The sequence below is a fragment of the Plutella xylostella genome, chromosome 17 (assembly GCF_932276165.1).
Source record: "Plutella xylostella chromosome 17, ilPluXylo3.1, whole genome shotgun sequence".
NCBI classification, from domain to species: Eukaryota; Metazoa; Arthropoda; class Insecta; order Lepidoptera; family Plutellidae; genus Plutella; species Plutella xylostella.
In genome coordinates, this window is record NC_063997.1 from 9,386,168 (window position 1) to 9,406,294 (window position 20,127).

Genomic DNA, 20,127 nt, shown 5'->3' on the forward strand with positions numbered 1-20,127 from the left:
CTACTAGAATGGGATACACACAGAAAATCTCAGAATAAGCAACACACATTCTAACATGACAGTTTTTTGTTTTTCATTTTCATCTGACATTTCCTTTTTCTATCCATTCTATTTTTTTATAGTCTGTGGTGCTTTCTCTTAATTTTTGTAAACATAGAAATTGTTGATTTTCTCTTCTAATAATTAACTATGCTCAGTACAAATAAATTAAATATGTGTCGAATTTGCTTAGGGAACAATTGTTCTAAAGATGCCGCAACATTGCGCTATGACGAGCGGTATAGCTACGCTGAAGTTATCATGTTTTGTTTGAAGGTCCAAGTAAGTAAAAAAATACTCTCAAATATTGCTTTGATAAAATGTTACTTTTTAGTAATACCAGCCAGAAGTATGAGTTACGTACAACAAACATCTATTTATTTACAGATCTGTACTGATTCCAAAATCACAACACAACTTTGCATGACATGTTTTAGAAAAATAAACTCATTCTACAAATTCAAACAGTTAGCTCAGACAAGTGATAAGTATTTGAAGGATTTGCAAAAACAGCAAATGATTAGTAAAGAACATATTCAAGATGGGTTGAAGGTAGAAGAAATTAAAACTGAAAATGACACTGAGGGAATAGTTGAGCATGCCGTGGTCAAGTTAGAATTCCCAGATAGTAATAACTTAAAAAAAGAAGACCTGCAGGACATGGACAGTAATGCTCTGGACTCTGATGATGAGTGTTTAATGGCAATTAAGCAACAAAAGTTGGCAAAGAAAATTGAACAAAGTATTAATGATAGTGGTGAGTCTATTTGCTGCAGTTGTCTGCACACTATTCTCTGTTTACATACAACACCACTCGTAGGTTAGCATGTGAGTACAAAATTTACAATGAACAGTGTATGGCCACTTGCAAGTCACAGGAGTGAGCAAATATCAATATCTCTGATGGTTTACATAAACATAAGCACAACAATTTATTGTTAGTCCATGGTATTAATACAATTATGTAAAATACTTACAGATGCAGTTAAAACCAACAGAGGAAGGAGGAAAAAGCCTAAACTCTTGGATAAAGAGAAAAATAAACAAGTTTGCCATGAGTGTGGCAAGACTGTGCAGAACCTCCATCAACATTCACGTAAGCACCGGTCAAAGACCAAGGTATTCCCCTGCGAATTATGTCCAAAAGTTTTTAATTATGCTAACAACAGAAAAAAGCATATCACAAGGACACATCTTGGAATCAAGCAGGAGTGTGACATTTGTCATAAAAGTAAGTACTTATAAAGATTCATTCACACAAGAAATAAAAAGTAAAGATATTAACATATTATGTATATGATAATCAAAGAACATATTTATTTACAGAAGTAGTAGCTTTAAACTCTCACAAGCTGGTAATGCACAATCGTGAGGCTCTGAAGTCTGATCAAGATCAGCTGTCACCAATAATTAATTCTTCTAGTTACGCTGAATCTATTGCGGCCGCCGTAATAAATGAAGAAAAAGTAAGATGGGCTATCACCTCTTTCCTTCCCTTCAAATCGCCGGGAGCAGACGGTATAGTGCTGGCTCTCCTACAGTGGGAGGTAGATATTATCTCACCACGGATAGTAGGTATCTTCAGAGCCTGTATAGCCCTCGGGTATATACCTAAGGGATGGAGGGAGGTGAAAGTAGTATTTTTGCCTAAAGCGGGTAAAGATGACTACACCTCTCCGAAAGCCTATAGACCCATTAGTCTGTCATCATTTCTTCTAAAAACTTTAGAACGACTGTGTGACAGATATATACGTGACGGTGCACTTTCCGTGAAACCTGTCCATCCTAACCAACATGCATACCAACCGGGTAAGTCAACAGAGTCGGCCTTACACGCAGTGGTAAGCAAAATTGAAAATTCAATATTGTTACAACAATCCTGCCTTGCAGTTTTTATCGATATTGAAGGAGCTTTTGATAAAACTATGTTCAATAGCATAAGTAATAATCTTAAAAATCATGATGTAGACCCGGTCATCAGTGCCTGGATAACAAATATGCTTAAATCAAGAACAGTATCTTTTACTTCAACAAATACAATAAGATGCAAAGTAGCAAAGGGATGTCCGCAGGGTGGAGTGTTATCTCCATTGCTGTGGGTTTTAGTTGTGAATGATCTACTTTGCGATCTAAATAATAAAGGTTCTACAACAATAGCCTACGCCGATGACGTTACAATTCTCATTGGCGGTCTGTTTGTAAATACCTTATGTGAAAGGATGCAACTTGCACTGAACATCATAGAGGAATGGTGTCACAAACATGAATTGTCAGTGAACCCAACCAAAACGGAAATGGTTCTATTTACCAAAAAGACTAAGATAGGTAATTTAAAGCTACCTAAACTTTTTAATACAACCTTAAAGTTAACAAATGAGGTAAAGTGGTTCTACCTTTTTTGGCATAAGATTTATTTGCCTAATCTCGTATTGCATAGTAACGTTTGGTCAAAGTCTCGTTACGCCGAAAATCGTATGGCATAAATCTCGTTTAGTAAAAAGTTATTTCGCATAACATTGTTTAGCCTAATAATGGTATGGCCAAATCTTGAATAGCCTAATAATGCTATGGCATAGGTTTATTAGGTTTATACAAAGTAATAATATTCGTTTGGCTTTAACTTTGACGGAGCGTCTCCCTACATAGCGCAAACTGGTGCCTTGTATTGTTTCCGAAGTTTGGAAAACGCTCCGCTCCGCTTCGCTGCGCTCCGCTTTGGTTTTGATGAATATGTGCACCTAACACGCTCCTCCTCGCTTTGCTCGTCGTCGCACCTATTTTTAGGTTTCGATCTCATGGGGTTTGTAATAATTATATTGGTCGTTAACTTTCGATTTTTTCATCATACAATATCGTGATTTTCGGGATGTAGAAGAAAAATACCACAATTTGTACATTTACTACATACTTAATATATTATTTATTAAGATAACATTACGAGAAACAAGATTATACATAGGTATAGACGAACATAAATTTGAGCAAACGGAACTTAGGTGTTTAAAGATTGTGCCTAAAGAGTTTTAGACGAAACGAGCCTTATGCCACATAAGTCTTGGCAAAGTGATGGTTCGGCCAAAAAAGTTTAGACCATACGAGTTATGCGAAATGAGTTTTGGTCAATAAAGATTATGCCAGATGAGCGGAACCCGAGGTAAAGTATCTCGGCATATGGCTAGACCACCGCCTAAGCTGGTCTAAACATGTGGAGAAAACCCTAAGTAAAGCAACAATATCCCTATACCAAACTAGGAAACTTGTTGGATCCAAATGGGGACTCAAGCCAAAGCTGTGTAAATGGTTGTACACAGCGGTGGTCAGACCTATAATAACATATGGAGCAGTGGTTTGGTGGCAAAGATCGAACCTCATTACTGTGAAAAACAAACTACGACAGTTTCAAAGGCTTGCATGCGTTTCAATCACCGGATGTATGAAGTCAACCCCAACAGCCGCCCTAGAAATAATTCTAGGACTTCCACCACTCGATATTATCATCAAGCAGGAAGCTAAAGCGGCGGCGATAAGGCTAAGTAACATGGGACTATGGTCAACGAATACTACTGCACAGGGACACAGTCGCATACTTGACATTGCCAAGTTGTCGGCTCCCGGGTCCACTGAATGCAGCGACACTACTATAAAGACGTTTATCTTCAACAGAAGCTACACTATCCAGCGAGATCAGTGTGGCACATCAGACGAAAACAATTACGACATCAATATCTACATTGACGGAGCCAAGAACAAGAAGGGCAGCGGTGGAGGTGTCTTCTGCCCGGAACTTAATTTACAATACTCTGTCAGCTTCGGGAACAAAGCTACTGTTTTTCAGGCAGAAGCTGCCAGCCTACTTGACGGAGCTACACAAATAAAAGACACAAAAAATAGCAATATCTGCTTCTACACAGACAGTATGGCTATTTTAGGTGCCTTAGGCAGAACTGTAACAAAATCTAAATTAATTTTAGAATGTCACAGAACACTGGAAAACCTAAGCATTTCAAATAATGTAACAGTACAGTGGATTAAAAGTCATAACGACAACATAGGAAATTGCGAGGCTGACCGACTAGCAAGAATGGGATCAAATACCCTACCAATAGGGCCAGAACCATTTATTAGTCTGTCATCAAAGGCAATAAGGCAATGTCTCACCGATAAAACACTATCTGAACACAATCAGGAGTGGAAAAATCGTGTAGATTGCAGACAAACTAAAGCGTTTATTGTATCACACAACCACAAACTTACACGCTACTTACTCAACCTGTCCCGTAGTAATATATCATTAATGGTAGGACTAATAACAGGACATTGTTGCGTGAATAAACACTTATATACCATAGGTAACTCAACTAGTCCCTTATGTAGGACATGTAAGGAAGTAGATGAGACGGTTGAACATATTCTGTTAGCTTGTCCACCTACTACAGAAACAAGATTATCTATTCTTGGACCAACAGAGCGCCTACCTCAGCTATTACAACACCCAGGCCTGCTACTCCAGTTTACCCGGGAGCTAGGCTGGCTGAGCTGAAACCAAGGGGATATGTACAAAGGTTCCACTCGAGAGAGCCACGTACAGGAACTTCACCCCCTATGAGAATAGAATAGAATAGAATAGAGGCTCTGAAGTTTGCATGCACAATCTGTGATCACCGAGTGTCAACACAGCTGCACCTGGAGAAACACCTGCAGACGCACAGCAACGAGAGGCCGTATGAGTGCCACCTCTGTGACGGGAAATACAAGACTAATGTTCAGCTGACCTTGCATAAGTATGTAAATACTGTTTCTTAATATATTTTTTTTTATGATTTTGCAAACATGCGATCAGTACGTGTACTATGAGCAGTTGTGTTCAGAGATTTTGGCTTGGTAAGGTAGCCCTCCAAATGTCAGGCACCCTTTATTATTTGCTTCCTCTTTTTATAGGTTATCCCACCACTAATTTTAATATTATAGCTGAACCCTACATCTTACTTTCTTACTTAAGCTCCTTACTTGTTTACTTGAGATTCTTTCTTCATTTCTTACCTACATAACTGCCACATTGTGTTTCAGACGTGAAGTTCATGATAAGGAGAAGAGGCACTTGTGCCAGTATTGCTCAAAAGGCTACTTCAAGAAGTCCCGCTTACAGGAACATTTGAGGTAACTTTACAAAATATAAATCAGAGTGTGACTACACAAAAAGCTCTAAAGAAATAAGTGCTTTGTCAAGCTAGAGCAACCCTCCTTTAAGTCAAGTACTAAGTACATGCTTATATGTATTGTTGATTAGGTAGGTATAAAAATTTTAGTTTTCTCTCTTATTTATTTATTTACTAATATTTACAAAGTGCGCCTCGGGAAACTATCGGAACGGAAAAATGTTAACGTGAAATTATCATCTGTGATATCTAATAATCTACATAAAAGCTATATGGTAGTTTTGGATTGTTTGATAGACCGTTTTTAAAACTGCTAAACTGTAAAATCTATGGGTACTAACAACACCCCTGTGCGCCCAGGTCCCACACCAATGAGTCTCCATACGAGTGTCCCGAGTGCGGCACGCGGCACCGCACCAAGCAGACCCTGGGCCAGCACCTCCTGAGGCACAGCGGGGTCAAGGCGCAGCACTGCAAGCTCTGCCCCAAGAGCTTCTATACAGCCGGGTGAGTCGAGGGGCGCCCCACGCTACATACTGCACCGACTGACCTTAGACAGGGAGCGTTTGGATAAGGAAGAATGAGGACAAGTGTCGTGACCTTGAGAGATGCCTATTATTGCCTATGTCTAGCATAAAATGATGCCCTTATACAGATACAGCAGTCACGAAAGACGCAGGGGTGAAATGAATACAATCATTATTTTATTTATTTATTTTTTTGAAATGTAGGTAAAATAACAAATTATACTTGTTCTCAGGGGGCTGTCGGCGCACATGATAAAACACTCGCAGTCCAGAACGCACAAGTGTAGCTTCTGCGAGATGTCATTCAAACGCTCCGACAACCGCAAGGTCCACGAACGCAAGGTGCATCTGCACCACCTCGCCACGGAGCCGAGGGACTCTTGAGTCTTGACGTGTGGGGAGATAGCGTAGCCAGAGAAGAAGAATACTGTGTGCGAAACACGTTGTCGGCTCGAGTCGATAGCATAATTTGATATCAATTTGTATCAGCGCTCCTGTCGGTAGCCTGAAACTAATGAAACGCATACAAAATGCAGTGACCGGCGGCCTACCGAATTACTACCGACTGTGTTCGAGCTGTAGGTACTGCTGGGTGATTTTCTATCTCGGGTGTCATGGACTCGCGATTTCCAACCGTATAAATCTATGATGGGTTTCTGACCATCTTTTGGCATCGGCTATCTCGGTCATGATCACTAAACGAATAGTGGGTATGAGATTTATCGATACACTAGAGGTTGCAAAATTTTTGTGAAAATATTCTGTGATTTGGTTAGCCGACTAAATGAAAACTTCATTTCACTTCAAACTACGACTACTGTATTTATCAAATCTTTAATTTGCCGCATTATTTAGAAAAATGGCGATACTGGAAGCTATTGTCAAATGATTGTCAAAACAAACTACAAGGAACCATCCAAAACAGAGATTGATTTTGGTGTGTGTTTTTTTATAATTACCTGAATCCTGTGTTTTAATTGTTCATTATATCTAAGGTAAGTACATAATTAACGTATTACTATTAAATTTTTAAACTTAGTCATACACAGGAACGAAATATGGGAAATTTTTACAAAGTCGTGAAAAATGAACATTTATTGTTCTTAATAAAAGCATTGAGATCAATGATTTCTAGTACGATACGCTAGTAATATAAGTCGATGATTGAGATCTAACACTTGGTACTGGGAACTCAGTTATTAAAAGTAGATTGATCACTGAGCCATTAAATAATCTTCACATTTGTGCAGGTTGTGCTTGTTAGTAATATTTTTGTGAGGCATATTATGTGCCAAGAAAAAAGATTGAATAGGACATTAATATTGTATTTTATTTCCAGGATGGCGCCTTTAAGAAAAGTCTCAGATCGACAAATGGACATTTTGTTGGAGTTCGTTGAAAGACATAAAGAGCTTGCTGTTGGCCGGTACCCTCCCGGCCCACTAGGCATACAATCAGCACGTTGGCTATGGGACAGCAGCATTACAATTATATGAATTATATTCAATTGGGTCTGGAGTTACAAAAACTGGTCAAAAATTCTGATGGGCATTCACATGTAAAGTGGCAATGTGCAATCATAACTTAAACAAGGTTAAAGTAGAAAAATTATTTTAATAATGATTATAGTAAGACTGGTAGAAGCAAAATGTGATAGGAAGTTATGTGATTTAAAATCAAAAATAAAAGCCATTAATATAAATTGTGTTTTTTATTACTAAATTATACATATACAGCAAAAATCAGCCTATCAGAGTCAGGTTATTTTAGTTCCTTGAAATTCACAGCCTCTGGACAAGGTTGGCCCTCATGCGCCCTATCTGCATCAGCAGCACCATAAGCCACGTTACCAATATGCTGCACCCGAATGTTACCAGCAGCAGGCAAGTTGTCGTCACTGGTATATTGTGTGCATTTGCTATATTGTGTAGTACACAACAGTCATTTACTGCACACGGTGTGCCAGCAAACATCTCCAGCGTGTTTTAAGGGCCCCAATGCACCACTCCACAGTATTTCTGACACGGCAGTGCAGATCAGTGTAGTGTTCTTCTGGGGATCCTACAGCTGCATTGAGGATAGGTGTTAATATCCATGGCCGTAGAGCATAACCAGAGTCCCCTGAAACCAATTTTAAAACAACAGTTAGGTACCTATACTTACTGAAAAAAAAAACAAATACCTACTGAAATAATTTCCTTCTAACTAATTACTTACTATTTACTAATTATGGAAGACCAAAAATTTGCAAGATTCACAAAACAAACATCAAAGAAATATTATTTTGTTCAAGACAGTTCAAGATCATAAGAACAAGAAGATTTCAGCGTCACAATTTACAAAAAAAAACGTTATTTTCTACATTCTATGGTGACTCTATGGTTTAAAAGCTACTATTTACTAGTTGCCCAAGACAAGACGGTTGGCCAACCCAAATTAGTACTTATGATTCCAACTATCCGATACAAAATACCAATCTCGGGTTTCGATAAAATATTCGCATACAAAATTTTAACAAGATGGCGGCCGGTGGGTATTGAAGCCCATACCAACTATGACGTCATTATTCCACCCCAACCGAACATACACAATACGAATAGTGTCAAAATTTGCTTTTTGACAGTAAGATCACGGTGAAGAGAGTTATCAACTAGATAGACAATAACCCCGCTGGATTGTATGTGTGAATAAATAAACTTAATTAATAAACATAAAAAACTTTTTATCTTTTTTTTATTAAGTAAATCTATTTTTGTCACTACACTACTTGTAGGGTTGTAGGTGACGATATCTTTTTTTATGATGATGATGATGATGCGCTCCGACCGATTTCGGTCACGGCGACCGCTTCGAGGATCAGACTCGTCGCTCGTGTGCTCGCATGTGGCTTGTGTAGCCTATCTTATTCGTGAAGACCCTCGCACATTGCGGGCATGTGAGCACACCATTCTCATAATTATATTGAGTTAGCGCAGGTGGTCGGGCTTTTAACTCTTTTTTTATAGTTGCGATTGCGAGAGTTCTGTGCAATGAGGCCGACGCCATAATATGAAAGAGACCAAGATTCATGATGAAAGAGATAGGATTGATGGAGTCAAAATAAAATCGTATTCCTCATGCATGAGACATGGACAGACAGGAACCATGAATATACAGCCATGCGATACACGCCATATTACATCTCAGAATAAGTAACACACATAGTTATCTGTGTTTTCATTGGTATGTTATATCGCATGACAGCAGACAGTGTCATTACACAGATTTTTACTGACATTTGGCTTTGATTGCGTTGCCTTGTAGGGATGTCGAAAGTGCAAAAAAATATCGATATATCGATATTTTCTTTTATATCGTTACTGAAATCGATATATCGATAAAAAAATATCGATATATCGGTAGCTTTATAGGAATAAATTCTTGTGAAATCAAATAATATGGAATTATTAAAAAACACTATTTTTTACCTGTCACTTGTGCCAATGTCGTGTATTTACACTCTCGCTCGGTACACGGTTGCGAGCTAGTATCGCCGCATTGCGTTGTGACGCCAACAAAAGGGTATTGTTAATGAAAAAATATCGATTTTGATATTTTTTCGATACTTGATTATTTATATCGATGTATCGGTTTACAATATATCGTCGGAAAATATCGATATATTTATAAAAATATATCGATACATCGATATTATTTCGCCATCCCTATGTCTATCTTCATTTTTGTAAACATAAGAAACTTGTTGATTTTCTCTTTAAATAATTAACTATGCTCAGTACAAATGAACTAAATATGTGTCGAATTTGCTTAGGGAACAATTGTTCTAAAGATGCCGCAACATTGCGATATGACGAGCGGTATAGCTACGCTGAAGTTATCATGTTTTGCTTGAAGGTCCAAGTAAGTAAACAAACAGCCCCAAAGATAGATTTGATAAAATGTTACCATTCAGTAATTCTAACCAGTATATAGTATATAACAACAAACATCCATTTATTTACAGATCTGTACAGATTCCAAAATCACAACACAACTTTGCATGAAATGTTATCGAAAAATAAACTCATTCTACAAATTCAAACAGTTAGCTCAGACAAGTGATAGGTACTTGAAGGATCTGCAAGAACAGAAAATGTTGAAGGTAGAAGAAATTAAAACTGAAAACGACTCTGAGGGAATAGTTGAGCATGCCGTGGTCAAGTTAGAATTCCCAGATCCCAGTAATAACTTAAAAAAAGAAGACCTGCAGGACATGGACAGTAATGCTCTGGACTCTGATGATGAGTGTTTAATGGCAATTAAGCAACAAAAGTTGGCAAAGAAAACTGAACAAAGTATGAATGATAGTGGTGAGTCTATTTGCTGCAGTTAAATAAATATTAAAATAAAAATTAAATATGTGGGGACATCTCACACACGGCCATCCGACCCCAAGCTAGGCAGAACCTGTGTTATGGGTGTCGGACAGCTGATATATCTACACAAATACATAGATAGATAGATACTAAATATAAATATCAACACCCAAGACCCAAGTACAAATATCTGTCTTTAAACAAATATCTGCCCCAGCCGGGAATCGAACCCGGGACCTTCAGCTCAGTAGTCAGGGTCACTAACCACTACGCCATTCGGTCGTCGAAAATTCGTTGTCTGCACACTACTCTCTGTATACATACAACACCACTCGTAGGTTAGCATGTGAGTACAAAATTTACAATGAACAGTGTATGGCCACTTGCAAGTCACAGGAGTGAGCAAATATCAATATCTCTGATGGTTTACATAAACATAAGCATAACAATTTATTGTTAGTCCATGGTATTAATACAATTATGTAAAATACTTACAGATGCAGTTAAAACCAACAGAGGAAGGAGGAAAAAGCCTAAACTCTTGGATAAAGAGAAAAATAAACAAGTTTGCCATGAGTGTGGCGAGACTGTGCAGAACCTCCATCAACATTCACGTAAGCACCGGTCAAAGACCAAGGTATTCCCCTGCGAATTATGTCCAAAAGTTTTTAATTATGCTAACAACAGAAAAAAGCATATCACAAGGACACATCTTGGAATCAAGCAGGAGTGTGACATTTGTCATAAAAGTAAGTACTTATAAAGATTCATTCACACAAGAAAAAAAAGCTAAGATATTAACATATTATGTATAATTATGATAATCAAAGAACATATTTATTTACAGAAGTAGTAGCTTTAAACTCTCACAAGCTGGTAATGCACAATCGTGAGGCTCTGAAATTTGCATGCACAATCTGTGATCACCGAGTGTCAACACAGCTGCACCTGGAGAAACACCTGCAGACGCACAACAACGAGAGGCCGTATGAGTGCCACCTCTGTGACGGGAAATACAAGACTAATGTTCAGCTGACCTTGCATAAGTATGTAAATACTGTTTCTTAATAATAATAATACAGTGATGTTGATTCTGAAAGCAAGCACTAATTTTAATATTATAGCTGAACCCTATATATATGTATATATATATATACGTATATATATATAATATATATATATATATATATATATATATATATACATCTTACTTTCATACTTAAGGTACTTACTTGTTTACTTGAGATTCTTTCTTCCTTTCTTACCTACATAACTACCACATTGTGTTTCAGACGTGAAGTTCATGATAAGGAGAAGAGGCACTTGTGCCAGTATTGCTCAAAAGGCTACTTCAAGAAGTCCCGCTTACAGGAACATTTGAGGTAACTTTACAAAATATAAATCAGAGCGTGACTACACTAACAGCTCTGAGAAATAACTGCTTCATCAAGCTAAAGCAACCCTCCTCTAAGTCAAGTACTAAGTACCTACATGCTTATATTGTTGATTAGATAGGTATAAAAGTTTTAGTTTTCTCTCTTATATATTTATTTACTAATATTTACAAAGTGCGCCGCGCCAAAAATGTTAATGTGAAATTATCACCTGTGATATCTAATAATCTACATTTAAAAGCTATATGGTAGTTTTGGCTTGTTTGGTAGATCGTTTTTAAAAATGCTAAACTGTAAAATCTATGGGTACTAACAACATATTTAGTTTTCTTCGCTGAAATTGTCTTAACTAAGTTCTTTTTTTTGCACTCCCATACAATTTACTCCCTGTACCTCCTGTAGGTTGACTGGTAGAAAATGCTTTTAGCATTAACTCCACCTAATTGTACATAATTACTTTTGTATATTGTGCAATGAAGAATAAATAAATAAATAAATAAATAAAAAACACCCCTGTGCGCCCAGGTCCCACACCAATGAGACTCCATACGAGTGTCCCGAGTGTGGCACGCGGCACCGCACCAAGCAGACCCTGAGCCAGCACCTCCTGAGGCACAGCGGGGTCAAGGGGCAGCACTGCAAGCTGTGCCCCATGAGCTTCTATACAGCCGGGTGAGTCGAGGGGCGCCCCACGATACTTAACATACTGCACCGACTGACCTTAGACAGGGAGCGTTTGGATAAGGAAGAATGAGAACCAAGTGTCGTGACCTTGAGAGATGCCTATTATTTCCTATGTCCAGCATAAAACGATGCCCTTATACAGATACAGCAGTCACGAAAGACGCAGGGGTGAAATTAATGGTTCTACCTTTTTTGGCATAAGATTTATTTGCCTAATGTCGTATTGCATAGTAACGTTTCGTCAAAGTCTCGTTACGCCGAAAATCGTATGGCATAAATCTCGTTTAGTAAAAAGTTATTTCGCATAACATTGTTTAGCCTAATAATGGTATGGCCAAATCTTGAATAGCCTAATAATGCTATGGCATAGGTTTATTAGGTTTATACAAAGTAATAATATTCGTTTGGCTTTAACTTTGACGGAGCGTCTCCCTACATAGCGCAAACTGGTGCCTTGTATTGTTTCCGCTGTTTGGAAAACGCTCCGCTCCGCTTCGCTGCGCTCCGCTTTGGTTTTGATGAATATGTGCACCTAACACGCTCCTCCTCGCTTTGCTCGTCGTCGCACCTATTTTTAGGTTTCGATCTCATGGGGTTTGTAATAATTATATTGGTCGTTAACTTTCGATTTTTTGATCATACAATATCGTGATTTTCGGGATGTAGGAGAAAAATACCACAATTTGTACATTTACTACATACTTAATATATTATTTATTAAGATAACATTAGGAGAAACAAGATTATACATAGGTATAAACGAACATAAATTTGAGCAAACGAAACTTAGGTGTTCAAAGATTGTGCCTAAAGAGTTTTAGACGAAACGAGCCTTATGCCACATAAGTCTTGGCAAAGTGATGGTTCGGCCAAAAAAGTTTAGACCATACGAGTTATGCGAAATGAGTTTTGGTCAATAAAGATTATGCAAGATGAGCGGAACCCGAAATTAATACAATAAATATTAAAATAATCTTAAATTACTACTAACACCTAGCCTGCAGAAACAGTTGCGAATACATTCTGAAAATAATTTTAGCATAATAGTCCACCTAATCAATGTAAAATAACATATTATACTTGTTCCCAGGGGGCTGTCGGCGCACATGATAAAACACTCGCAGTCCAGAACGCACAAGTGTAGCTACTGCGAGATGTCGTTCAAACGCTCCGACAACCGCAAGGTCCACGAGCGCAAGGTGCATCTGCACCACCTCGCCACGGAGCCGAGGGACTCTTGAGTCTTGACGTGTGGGGAGATAGCGTAGCCAGAGAAGAAGAATACTGTGTGCGAAACACGTTGTCGGCTCGAGTCGATAGCATCATTTGATAGCAATTTGTATCAGCGCTCCTGTCGGTAGCCTGAAACTAATGAAACGCATACAAAATGCAGTGACCGGCGGCCTACCGAACTATCGACTGTGTTCGAGCTGTAGGTACTGGATTGCATGTGTGAATAAATAAACTTAATTAATAAACTTAAAAAACTTTTTATCTTTTTTAGGGTTCCGTAGCCAAAATGGCAAAAACGGAAACCTTATAGTTTCGTCATGTCCGTCTGTCCGTCTGTCCGTCTGTCCGTCTGTCACAGCCGATTTACTCGGAAACTATAAGTACTACAGTGATGAAATTTGATGGGAATATGTGTTGTATGAACCGCTACAAAAATATGACACTAAATAGTAAAAAAAAGAATTGGGGGTGGGGCCCCCCATACATGTAACGTGTGGGGTATCAATGGAAAGGTCTTTTAAAATGATATAAAGTTTTCTAAAAAACATTTTTCTTAAAGTGAACGGTTTTTGAGATATCAGCTCTCAAAGTCGTAAAAAGTATGTCCCCCCCCCCCTCTATTTTTATAACTACGGGGTATAAAATTCTAAAAAAAATAGAGGTGATGCATGCTAATTAACTCTTTCAACGATTTTTGGTTTGATCAAAGTATCTCTTATAGTTTTTGAGATAGGTTGATTTAACTGTAATTTTGCTGCTACGGAACCCTTTGTGCGCGAGCCCGACTCGCACTTGGCCGGTTTTTTTTTTTTATTCAATCTGTTTTTGTCACTAGGTGACGATATCTTTTTTTATAGTTGCGATTGCGAGAGTTCTGTGCAATGAGGCCGACGCCATAATATGAACGAGACCAAGATTCATGATGAAAGAGATAGGATTGATGGAGTCAAAATAAAATCGTATTCCTCATGCTTGAGGCATAGACAGGAACCATGAATATACAGCCATGCGATACACGCCATATTACATCTCAGAATAAGTAACACACATAGTTATCTGTGTTTTCATTGGTATGTGATATCGCATGACAGCAGTCAGTCACATTACACAGATTTTTACTGACATTTGGCTTTGATTGCGTTGCCTTGTCTTGTCTATCTTAATTTTTGTAAACATAAGAAACTTGTTGATTTTCTCTTTAAATAATTAACTATGCTCAGTACAAATGAACTAAATATGTGTCGAATTTGCTTAGGGAACAATTGTTCTAAAGATGCCGCAACATTGCGATATGACGAGCGGTATAGCTACGCTGAAGTTATCATGTTTTGCTTGAAGGTCCAAGTAAGTAAACAAACAGCCCCAAAGATAGATTTGATAAAATGTTACCATTCAGTAATTCTAACCAGTATATAGTATATAACAACAAACATCCATTTATTTACAGATCTGTACAGATTCCAAAATCACAACACAACTTTGCATGAAATGTTATCGAAAAATAAACACATTCTACAAATTCAAACAGTTAGCTCAGACAAGTGATAGGTACTTGAAGGATCTGCAAGAACAGAAAATGTTGAAGGTAGAAGAAATTAAAACTGAAAACGACGCTGAGGGAATAGTTGAGCATGCCGTGGTCAAGTTAGAATTCTCAGATAGTGATAACTTAAAAGAAGAAGACCTGCAGGATATGGATAGTAATGCTCTGGACTCTGATGATGAGTGTTTAATGGCAATTAAGCAACAAAAGTTGGCAAATGAAAATGAACAAGATATGAAAGATAGTGGTGAGTATTTGCTGCAGTTGTCTGCACACTTTACTCTCTGTATACATTTAACATAGCTTGCAGTTAAACAATTAATTGTTAGACCATTTTATTTATTCAATTGTGAAAAAAAATTACAGGTGAAGTTAAAACCAACAGAGGAAGGAGGACAAAACCTAAACTCTTGAATAAAGAGGAAAATATACAAGTTTGCCATGAGTGTGGCGAGTCTGTGAAGAACCTCTATCAACATTCACGTAAGCACCTCGCAGAGAGCCAGGTATTCCCCTGCGAATTATGTCCTAAGGTCTTCAATCATTATAACTCCAGAAAAAAGCATATCAGGAGGAAACATCTTGGAATCAAGAGGGAGTGTGACATTTGTCATAAAAGTAAGTACTGATAAAGATTCATTCACATAGCAATGATTAAAAAAACCTTTACACTAGAATATAAGGGCCTTACCACAAAAACTTAGACAGTATTTAACAGGAGTTTAGTGCTATCAAACGCCTACAAAATCTGTCATATTTCGTTTTAAACACTTGTTAAACAGTGTTTAAAACAAAAGTTTTTTGTGGTAGCAGAGTAAGTGCCTTACCACAAAAAAAATAGACAGTGTTTAACAGTTGTTAAGCAAGTTTTTTGTGGTAAAGTAGTTAAAATCACCGTATAATCATGATTCCCATGTCTAAATACTACAGCAAATGTGATACTAGAATAGAATATATCTTTACTGGTTACTGAAATAGCAAAATAAACAAAAAATAAACTTATAAACTAGGAACAATGAACAATAGGCGGCCTTATCGCTAAGGGCAATCTTAAAAAAAATATGCTGGCAACCTTGGCAATTAAGAATTTTATGGTTTTTTTTTTCATATTTAGTTTGCCAACATGCAATCGGTTTAATATAACTATAAGCAGTTTATATAAATAAAAAATAAAGATATTAACATATTTTTATAACCAAATATCATTTTTATTTACAGAAGTAGTAGATTTATCCTCTCATAAGCTGTTAATGCACAATCGTGAGGCTCTGAAGTTTGCATGCACGATCTGTGATCACCGAGTGCGGTCACAGTTGGACCTGGAGACACACCTGCGGGTGCACACCAAGGAGAGGCCGTATGAGTGCAATCTCTGTGATGGCAAATACAAAACTACTGCTCAGCTGGCCTTGCATAAGTATGTAAATACGGTTCCTTGATAATGATGTCGATTCTGAAGGCATTAATTGTAATTTTGAAGCTGAACACTACATCATTCTTTATTAAAAATTAGATTCTATGAGTGTTTTCGTAAATCTCATTTTCCAATAGCATTTTTTTGTTTAATTAAATTTTGTGCCTTCCGAATAGACATCAATACCATGCTTAGGTACTTTCTTACTCGAGGTACTTACTTCCTTACCTAACTGCCACATTGTGTTTCAGACGTCAAGTTCATGATAAGGAGAAGAGCCACTTGTGCCAGTATTGCTCAAAAGGCTTCTTCAAGAAATATCACTTACAGGAACATTTGAGGTAACTTTGCAATCATAAATCAGAGTGTGACTACACAAACAGCTCTAAGAAATAAGTGCTTCGTGAAGCTAGAGCAACCCTCCTCTAAGCCTAAGTACATGCTTACATTTTTGATTACTAGTAGGTATATAAAAAGTTCTCTCTTACAAAGTGGAAGTGGAAACTATCGGAAACGGAAAAATATTAACGATAAATTATCATCTGTGATATCTAATAATCTAGGTAAAAGCTATATGGTAGTCTTCGCTAATTTCGTAGATCCTTTTTAAAACGAAAACTTACAGGTACTAACGTTATCTTACACCCAGGAGCCACACCAAGGAGACCCCGTACGAGTGTCCCGAGTGCGGCAAGCGGTACCGCAACATGCAGACTCTGGGCAGACACCAACTCACGCACCGCGGGGTCAAGCAGCACCATTGCACGCTCTGCCCCATGAGCTTCTATGTATCCGGGTGAGACCTTTTAACATTTTGGGGTAGACAAGTTTTCAAGTAGAGATTACTTTAAGGCAAACAACCTGGACTGATGATGTTAGACGGATAGCGGTTGGATAAGGAAGAATTATGACTAAGTATCGTGGCCTTGGGAGATGACTATTATTGCCTATGTCCAGCATTAAACATTGTCCCTTATGCAGATAAAGCACAATAGAGGCAGGGTTGAAATCAATACCTACATTTCAAACAACCTTATCACTACTAACCCCTGGCCTCCAGAAACAGTTGCGAATACATTCTGAAAATGATTTTATAATAAAGTCCACCTAATCAATTGTAAAATAAAAAAATATACTTATCCCCAGGGCGCTGACGACGCACATGATAAGCCACACGAAGTCCAGAAAGCACAAGTGTAACTACTGCGAGATGTCGTTCGGCCGCTCGGACCACCGGCGCCGCCACGAGCGCACGGCGCATCTGCACCACCTCGCCACGGAGCCGAGGGACTCTTGACATGAGGGGGAGATAGAGTAGTCGGAGAGGGCACTGACCCTTGACATGAGGGGGAGATAGCGTAACCACTGAGTGCTTGGTCTTTGACAGTCATGATGGGGAGATAGTATAGCCAGTGAGGGGCATGATGGGGTGATAGCGTAGCCACTGAGGGGAGAGACTCTTGACATTATGGAGAGATAGCGTAGGCAATGACGGGAGAGACTCTTGACATTATGGAGAGATAGCGTAGGCACTGAGGGGAGAGACTCACTATGGAGAGATAGCGTAGGCATTGAGGGAAGAGACTCTTGACATGATGGGGAGATAGCTTAGTTAGAGAATAAAATGACTGTTTACTAATGGGTGGTTTTTCAACCTACCCATCATTTTGTTCCCGAGTGGATTCACGTTGACCAATTATTTATTATTAGCTATTTTAGCTAGGAAAATGTTATGAAAAAATTTAATTTCAAAAAGTTGATGTTATAAAAATGGTGATTTTCAGTTTATTCTGAATGTATTCAGTTATGTTTGTTCGCGATTATCTCGCGTGTTCAGAAAAGTATTTGTTTAATAATAGATTTTTATACTAATTCATAATGCTATGAAGTTATTGTACATATATGTATATGGATTATTATGTAAAGTTTTATGTTAGAGGTATATGGGACAAACGTTACATAAAATTATTTGAATATTATGTTGTAATAAAATTTATATTTAAAGTTTACAAAGCATATTTTTTTGGCAACTTATGTAGGATGTGATGTCATGGTAGGGATTAGGTACGGTGTGAGTGAATTAATTAAAAGATTATTATTATTCTTAGCTTTTATTTATGTAAGAATTATGGATACAAATCACGATTTTATATCAAATATTTTTAAAATGTCGTGATAGAAACAGGAAATTGTACAATTTTCTTAAAAGCAGTCTCGATCGATGTACTGGAGTACCGATCGGCCACGCGGCTGTGGTATATATAATGGCTTATTCTTTTATATAAAGTAAAAAGGCAGGCACGTTTATCTTAATATCTAAAATACAATTGTAACAAAACTCAATCCCCTTACATATAATATTTTATCACAACTTGTGATGATGCAATGGCTACGCGACGGGCAGCTGCCGCTCGGAATATCGCAATAGTCGTTTAAATGACTAAACGAAATATAATAGCAAAACAGTAAATATAAAATTAAAAATCTCTTAACAAAATCTAAAAAATATTGCATAAAACTTTCATTCAATTATTATTACAATTATTATTTACTGAATTATACATTTCGGTTTAAAAGAAGTGCGCGGTGAGGTGTCATAATCTTCACCTATGTTTTCATATCGTGCTTTGAATTACTCTGGACATCATAATTATTCAAATTGAAATTTAAACCGTGCTAACGCATCAACTATCTTCTACAAAAATATTTTCTACTCATTTACTTGTCAAGTGTACATTACCTATTACACATAATAAAAAAAGAAAATAAATAGGCACATCACATTCATAACGAATGTCTTAAAAAACTTAACTATCTATGTCGGTACATTAACCTAAACAAAATGGTTTACTAAATTAATTTGTTAACAATCCACAATTTGATTGCAGGTGTTAGAAATTACTTGTATGGCTTCAACTGTTTGTACTCAAATAAAAATAATTGTTTAAAACTCTAAGCTCGCTGTTTTCAAGGTGAAGTGTGAAATATACTCATCACTCATTGGTGCCCAAAAACTAAATGCGAAACCAATTCGTTAGTTTTGTAAAAGTTATATTTTTCAGTAGTATTTGAAATGGATACTCAAATAATAATACATCCAAATGTAATTACTTAATAAAAAAAAACATTAAGTAGCAAAACTATTCATACAAAATGCTTTCCTTAAAATATTAATAATATTTTGTAAACGGAGGGGATAAAATGTTAAATATACTTAATAATTTACAACTAAAAACGCGATGCTCTGTTAATAATATTGTCATACCTTATACAAATAGAAAGCATTAACTATATTCAGTAATTTAACTTTACTGTGGCAGTTTTTCGGCTGTCCACGTTAAGTAACCAAATATTTCTTTTGAAGTACATACAAAAACAGTATCAAATAAATCTTAACTTATTTAAATTAAGGTGGATGAATTTAAAATAGCACTTTGATTTATTTTTTTAATTCTACCAACACGTTCCACGTTCAAATTTCGAACTTTTTAATCACAAAAAAATAAATCAAAGTGGTCTTTCTTATCTGTGTTGTCCTTAGTGTGTTTCAGTGGGGGCGGGCGCGGGCGGCACGGGCACGGCGAGCGGCGTGCGCTGGCGGTCAAACATCTCCAGGATCAGCTTGGGGTCGGTCCCGGCCGGCACCGTCACTGTGCCCGTCTGTTCAACACCGCTCATGAGTACCACGTCACGTTCTTCTCTGCAACAATGCGTGGCGGCCGCGAGTGTCATTGTCTGTGGTCAGACTTGGCTGTTTGGCGCGGTACCTTTGCCGCGTCGGT

At 37.5% G+C, this 20,127-nt stretch overlaps 4 protein-coding genes and 3 long non-coding RNA genes across 12 annotated transcripts in view; 5 read left to right on the forward strand and 2 right to left on the reverse strand.

Annotated features, from left to right (window-relative positions):
- The first annotated feature begins 114 nt into the window (after window positions 1-114).
- LOC105395051 (zinc finger protein 540) lies at window positions 115-6,304 on the forward strand. Its single transcript, XM_048627026.1, has 8 exons — window positions 115-321; window positions 427-796; window positions 1,019-1,270; window positions 1,366-1,412; window positions 4,669-4,820; window positions 5,107-5,196; window positions 5,556-5,702; window positions 5,956-6,304. Exons 1-8 carry the CDS (start codon window positions 190-192, stop codon window positions 6,104-6,106), a joined length of 1,341 nt encoding a protein of 446 aa, XP_048482983.1. The 5' UTR covers window positions 115-189; the 3' UTR covers window positions 6,107-6,304.
- A 5-nt stretch (window positions 6,305-6,309) lies between these two features.
- LOC105394811 lies at window positions 6,310-7,660 on the forward strand. Its single transcript, XR_005254954.2, has 2 exons — window positions 6,310-6,717; window positions 7,062-7,660. It is a non-coding gene; the product is annotated as an uncharacterized LOC105394811 (long non-coding RNA).
- Window positions 7,419-8,390, reverse strand: LOC125489815. The gene is made up of 2 exons (XR_007267255.1): window positions 7,940-8,390; window positions 7,419-7,843 (listed from the first exon to the last, which is right to left on the reverse strand). It is a non-coding gene; the product is annotated as an uncharacterized LOC125489815 (long non-coding RNA).
- Window positions 8,391-9,428: 1,038 nt separating this feature from the next.
- On the forward strand, window positions 9,429-9,773 carry LOC125489814. Its single transcript, XR_007267254.1, has 2 exons — window positions 9,429-9,622; window positions 9,726-9,773. It is a non-coding gene; the product is annotated as an uncharacterized LOC125489814 (long non-coding RNA).
- A 164-nt stretch (window positions 9,774-9,937) lies between these two features.
- LOC125489813 (zinc finger protein 37 homolog) lies at window positions 9,938-13,586 on the forward strand. Its single transcript, XM_048627027.1, has 6 exons — window positions 9,938-10,071; window positions 10,575-10,826; window positions 10,925-11,123; window positions 11,370-11,459; window positions 11,997-12,143; window positions 13,246-13,586. The coding sequence occupies exons 1-6, from the start codon at window positions 9,975-9,977 to the stop codon at window positions 13,394-13,396; spliced, it is 936 nt and encodes a 311-aa protein (XP_048482984.1). The 5' UTR covers window positions 9,938-9,974; the 3' UTR covers window positions 13,397-13,586.
- Window positions 13,587-14,523: 937 nt separating this feature from the next.
- Window positions 14,524-18,842, forward strand: LOC105395052 (zinc finger protein 501). Its single transcript, XM_038108694.2, has 7 exons — window positions 14,524-14,732; window positions 14,836-15,178; window positions 15,298-15,549; window positions 16,150-16,348; window positions 16,597-16,686; window positions 16,995-17,141; window positions 17,492-18,842. The coding sequence occupies exons 1-7, from the start codon at window positions 14,601-14,603 to the stop codon at window positions 17,640-17,642; spliced, it is 1,314 nt and encodes a 437-aa protein (XP_037964622.2). The 5' UTR covers window positions 14,524-14,600; the 3' UTR covers window positions 17,643-18,842.
- The window catches only part of LOC105395138 (lethal(2) giant larvae protein), a 45,230-nt gene continuing 43,543 nt past the window's right edge, over window positions 18,441-20,127 (reverse strand). For 4 of the 6 annotated variants that reach the window (XM_048627021.1, XM_048627022.1, XM_048627023.1 and 1 more), the window contains one exon: window positions 18,441-20,005. In XM_048627021.1, the coding sequence (XP_048482978.1) occupies window positions 19,883-20,005 (123 nt within the window). In that variant the 3' untranslated portion in view covers window positions 18,441-19,882. Of the gene's footprint in view, window positions 20,046-20,127 lie in introns of all 6 variants that reach the window. The other 2 variants (XM_048627025.1, XM_048627024.1) reach the window with 1 other exon arrangement.

What these genes read in the sequence shown, in the direction of transcription:
- LOC105395051 (XM_048627026.1), top strand. Translation starts at nt 190, where the DNA reads ATGCTCAGTACAAATAAATTAAATATGTGTCGAATTTGCTTAGGGAAC. An exon ending in CGCTTACAGGAACATTTGAG is followed by an intron (nt 5,197 to 5,555) that starts GTAACTTTACAA and finishes CTGTGCGCCCAG; the next exon opens with GTCCCACACCAATGAGTCTC. An exon ending in AAGAGCTTCTATACAGCCGG is followed by an intron (nt 5,703 to 5,955) that starts GTGAGTCGAGGG and finishes ACTTGTTCTCAG; the next exon opens with GGGGCTGTCGGCGCACATGA.
- LOC125489813 (XM_048627027.1), top strand. Translation starts at nt 9,975, where the DNA reads ATGGACAGTAATGCTCTGGACTCTGATGATGAGTGTTTAATGGCAATT. An exon ending in GTGTGACATTTGTCATAAAA is followed by an intron (nt 10,827 to 10,924) that starts GTAAGTACTTAT and finishes ATTTATTTACAG; the next exon opens with AAGTAGTAGCTTTAAACTCT. An exon ending in GTTCAGCTGACCTTGCATAA is followed by an intron (nt 11,124 to 11,369) that starts GTATGTAAATAC and finishes ATTGTGTTTCAG; the next exon opens with ACGTGAAGTTCATGATAAGG.
- LOC105395052 (XM_038108694.2), top strand. Translation starts at nt 14,601, where the DNA reads ATGCTCAGTACAAATGAACTAAATATGTGTCGAATTTGCTTAGGGAAC. An exon ending in ACAAGATATGAAAGATAGTG is followed by an intron (nt 15,179 to 15,297) that starts GTGAGTATTTGC and finishes AAAAAATTACAG; the next exon opens with GTGAAGTTAAAACCAACAGA. An exon ending in GCTCAGCTGGCCTTGCATAA is followed by an intron (nt 16,349 to 16,596) that starts GTATGTAAATAC and finishes ATTGTGTTTCAG; the next exon opens with ACGTCAAGTTCATGATAAGG.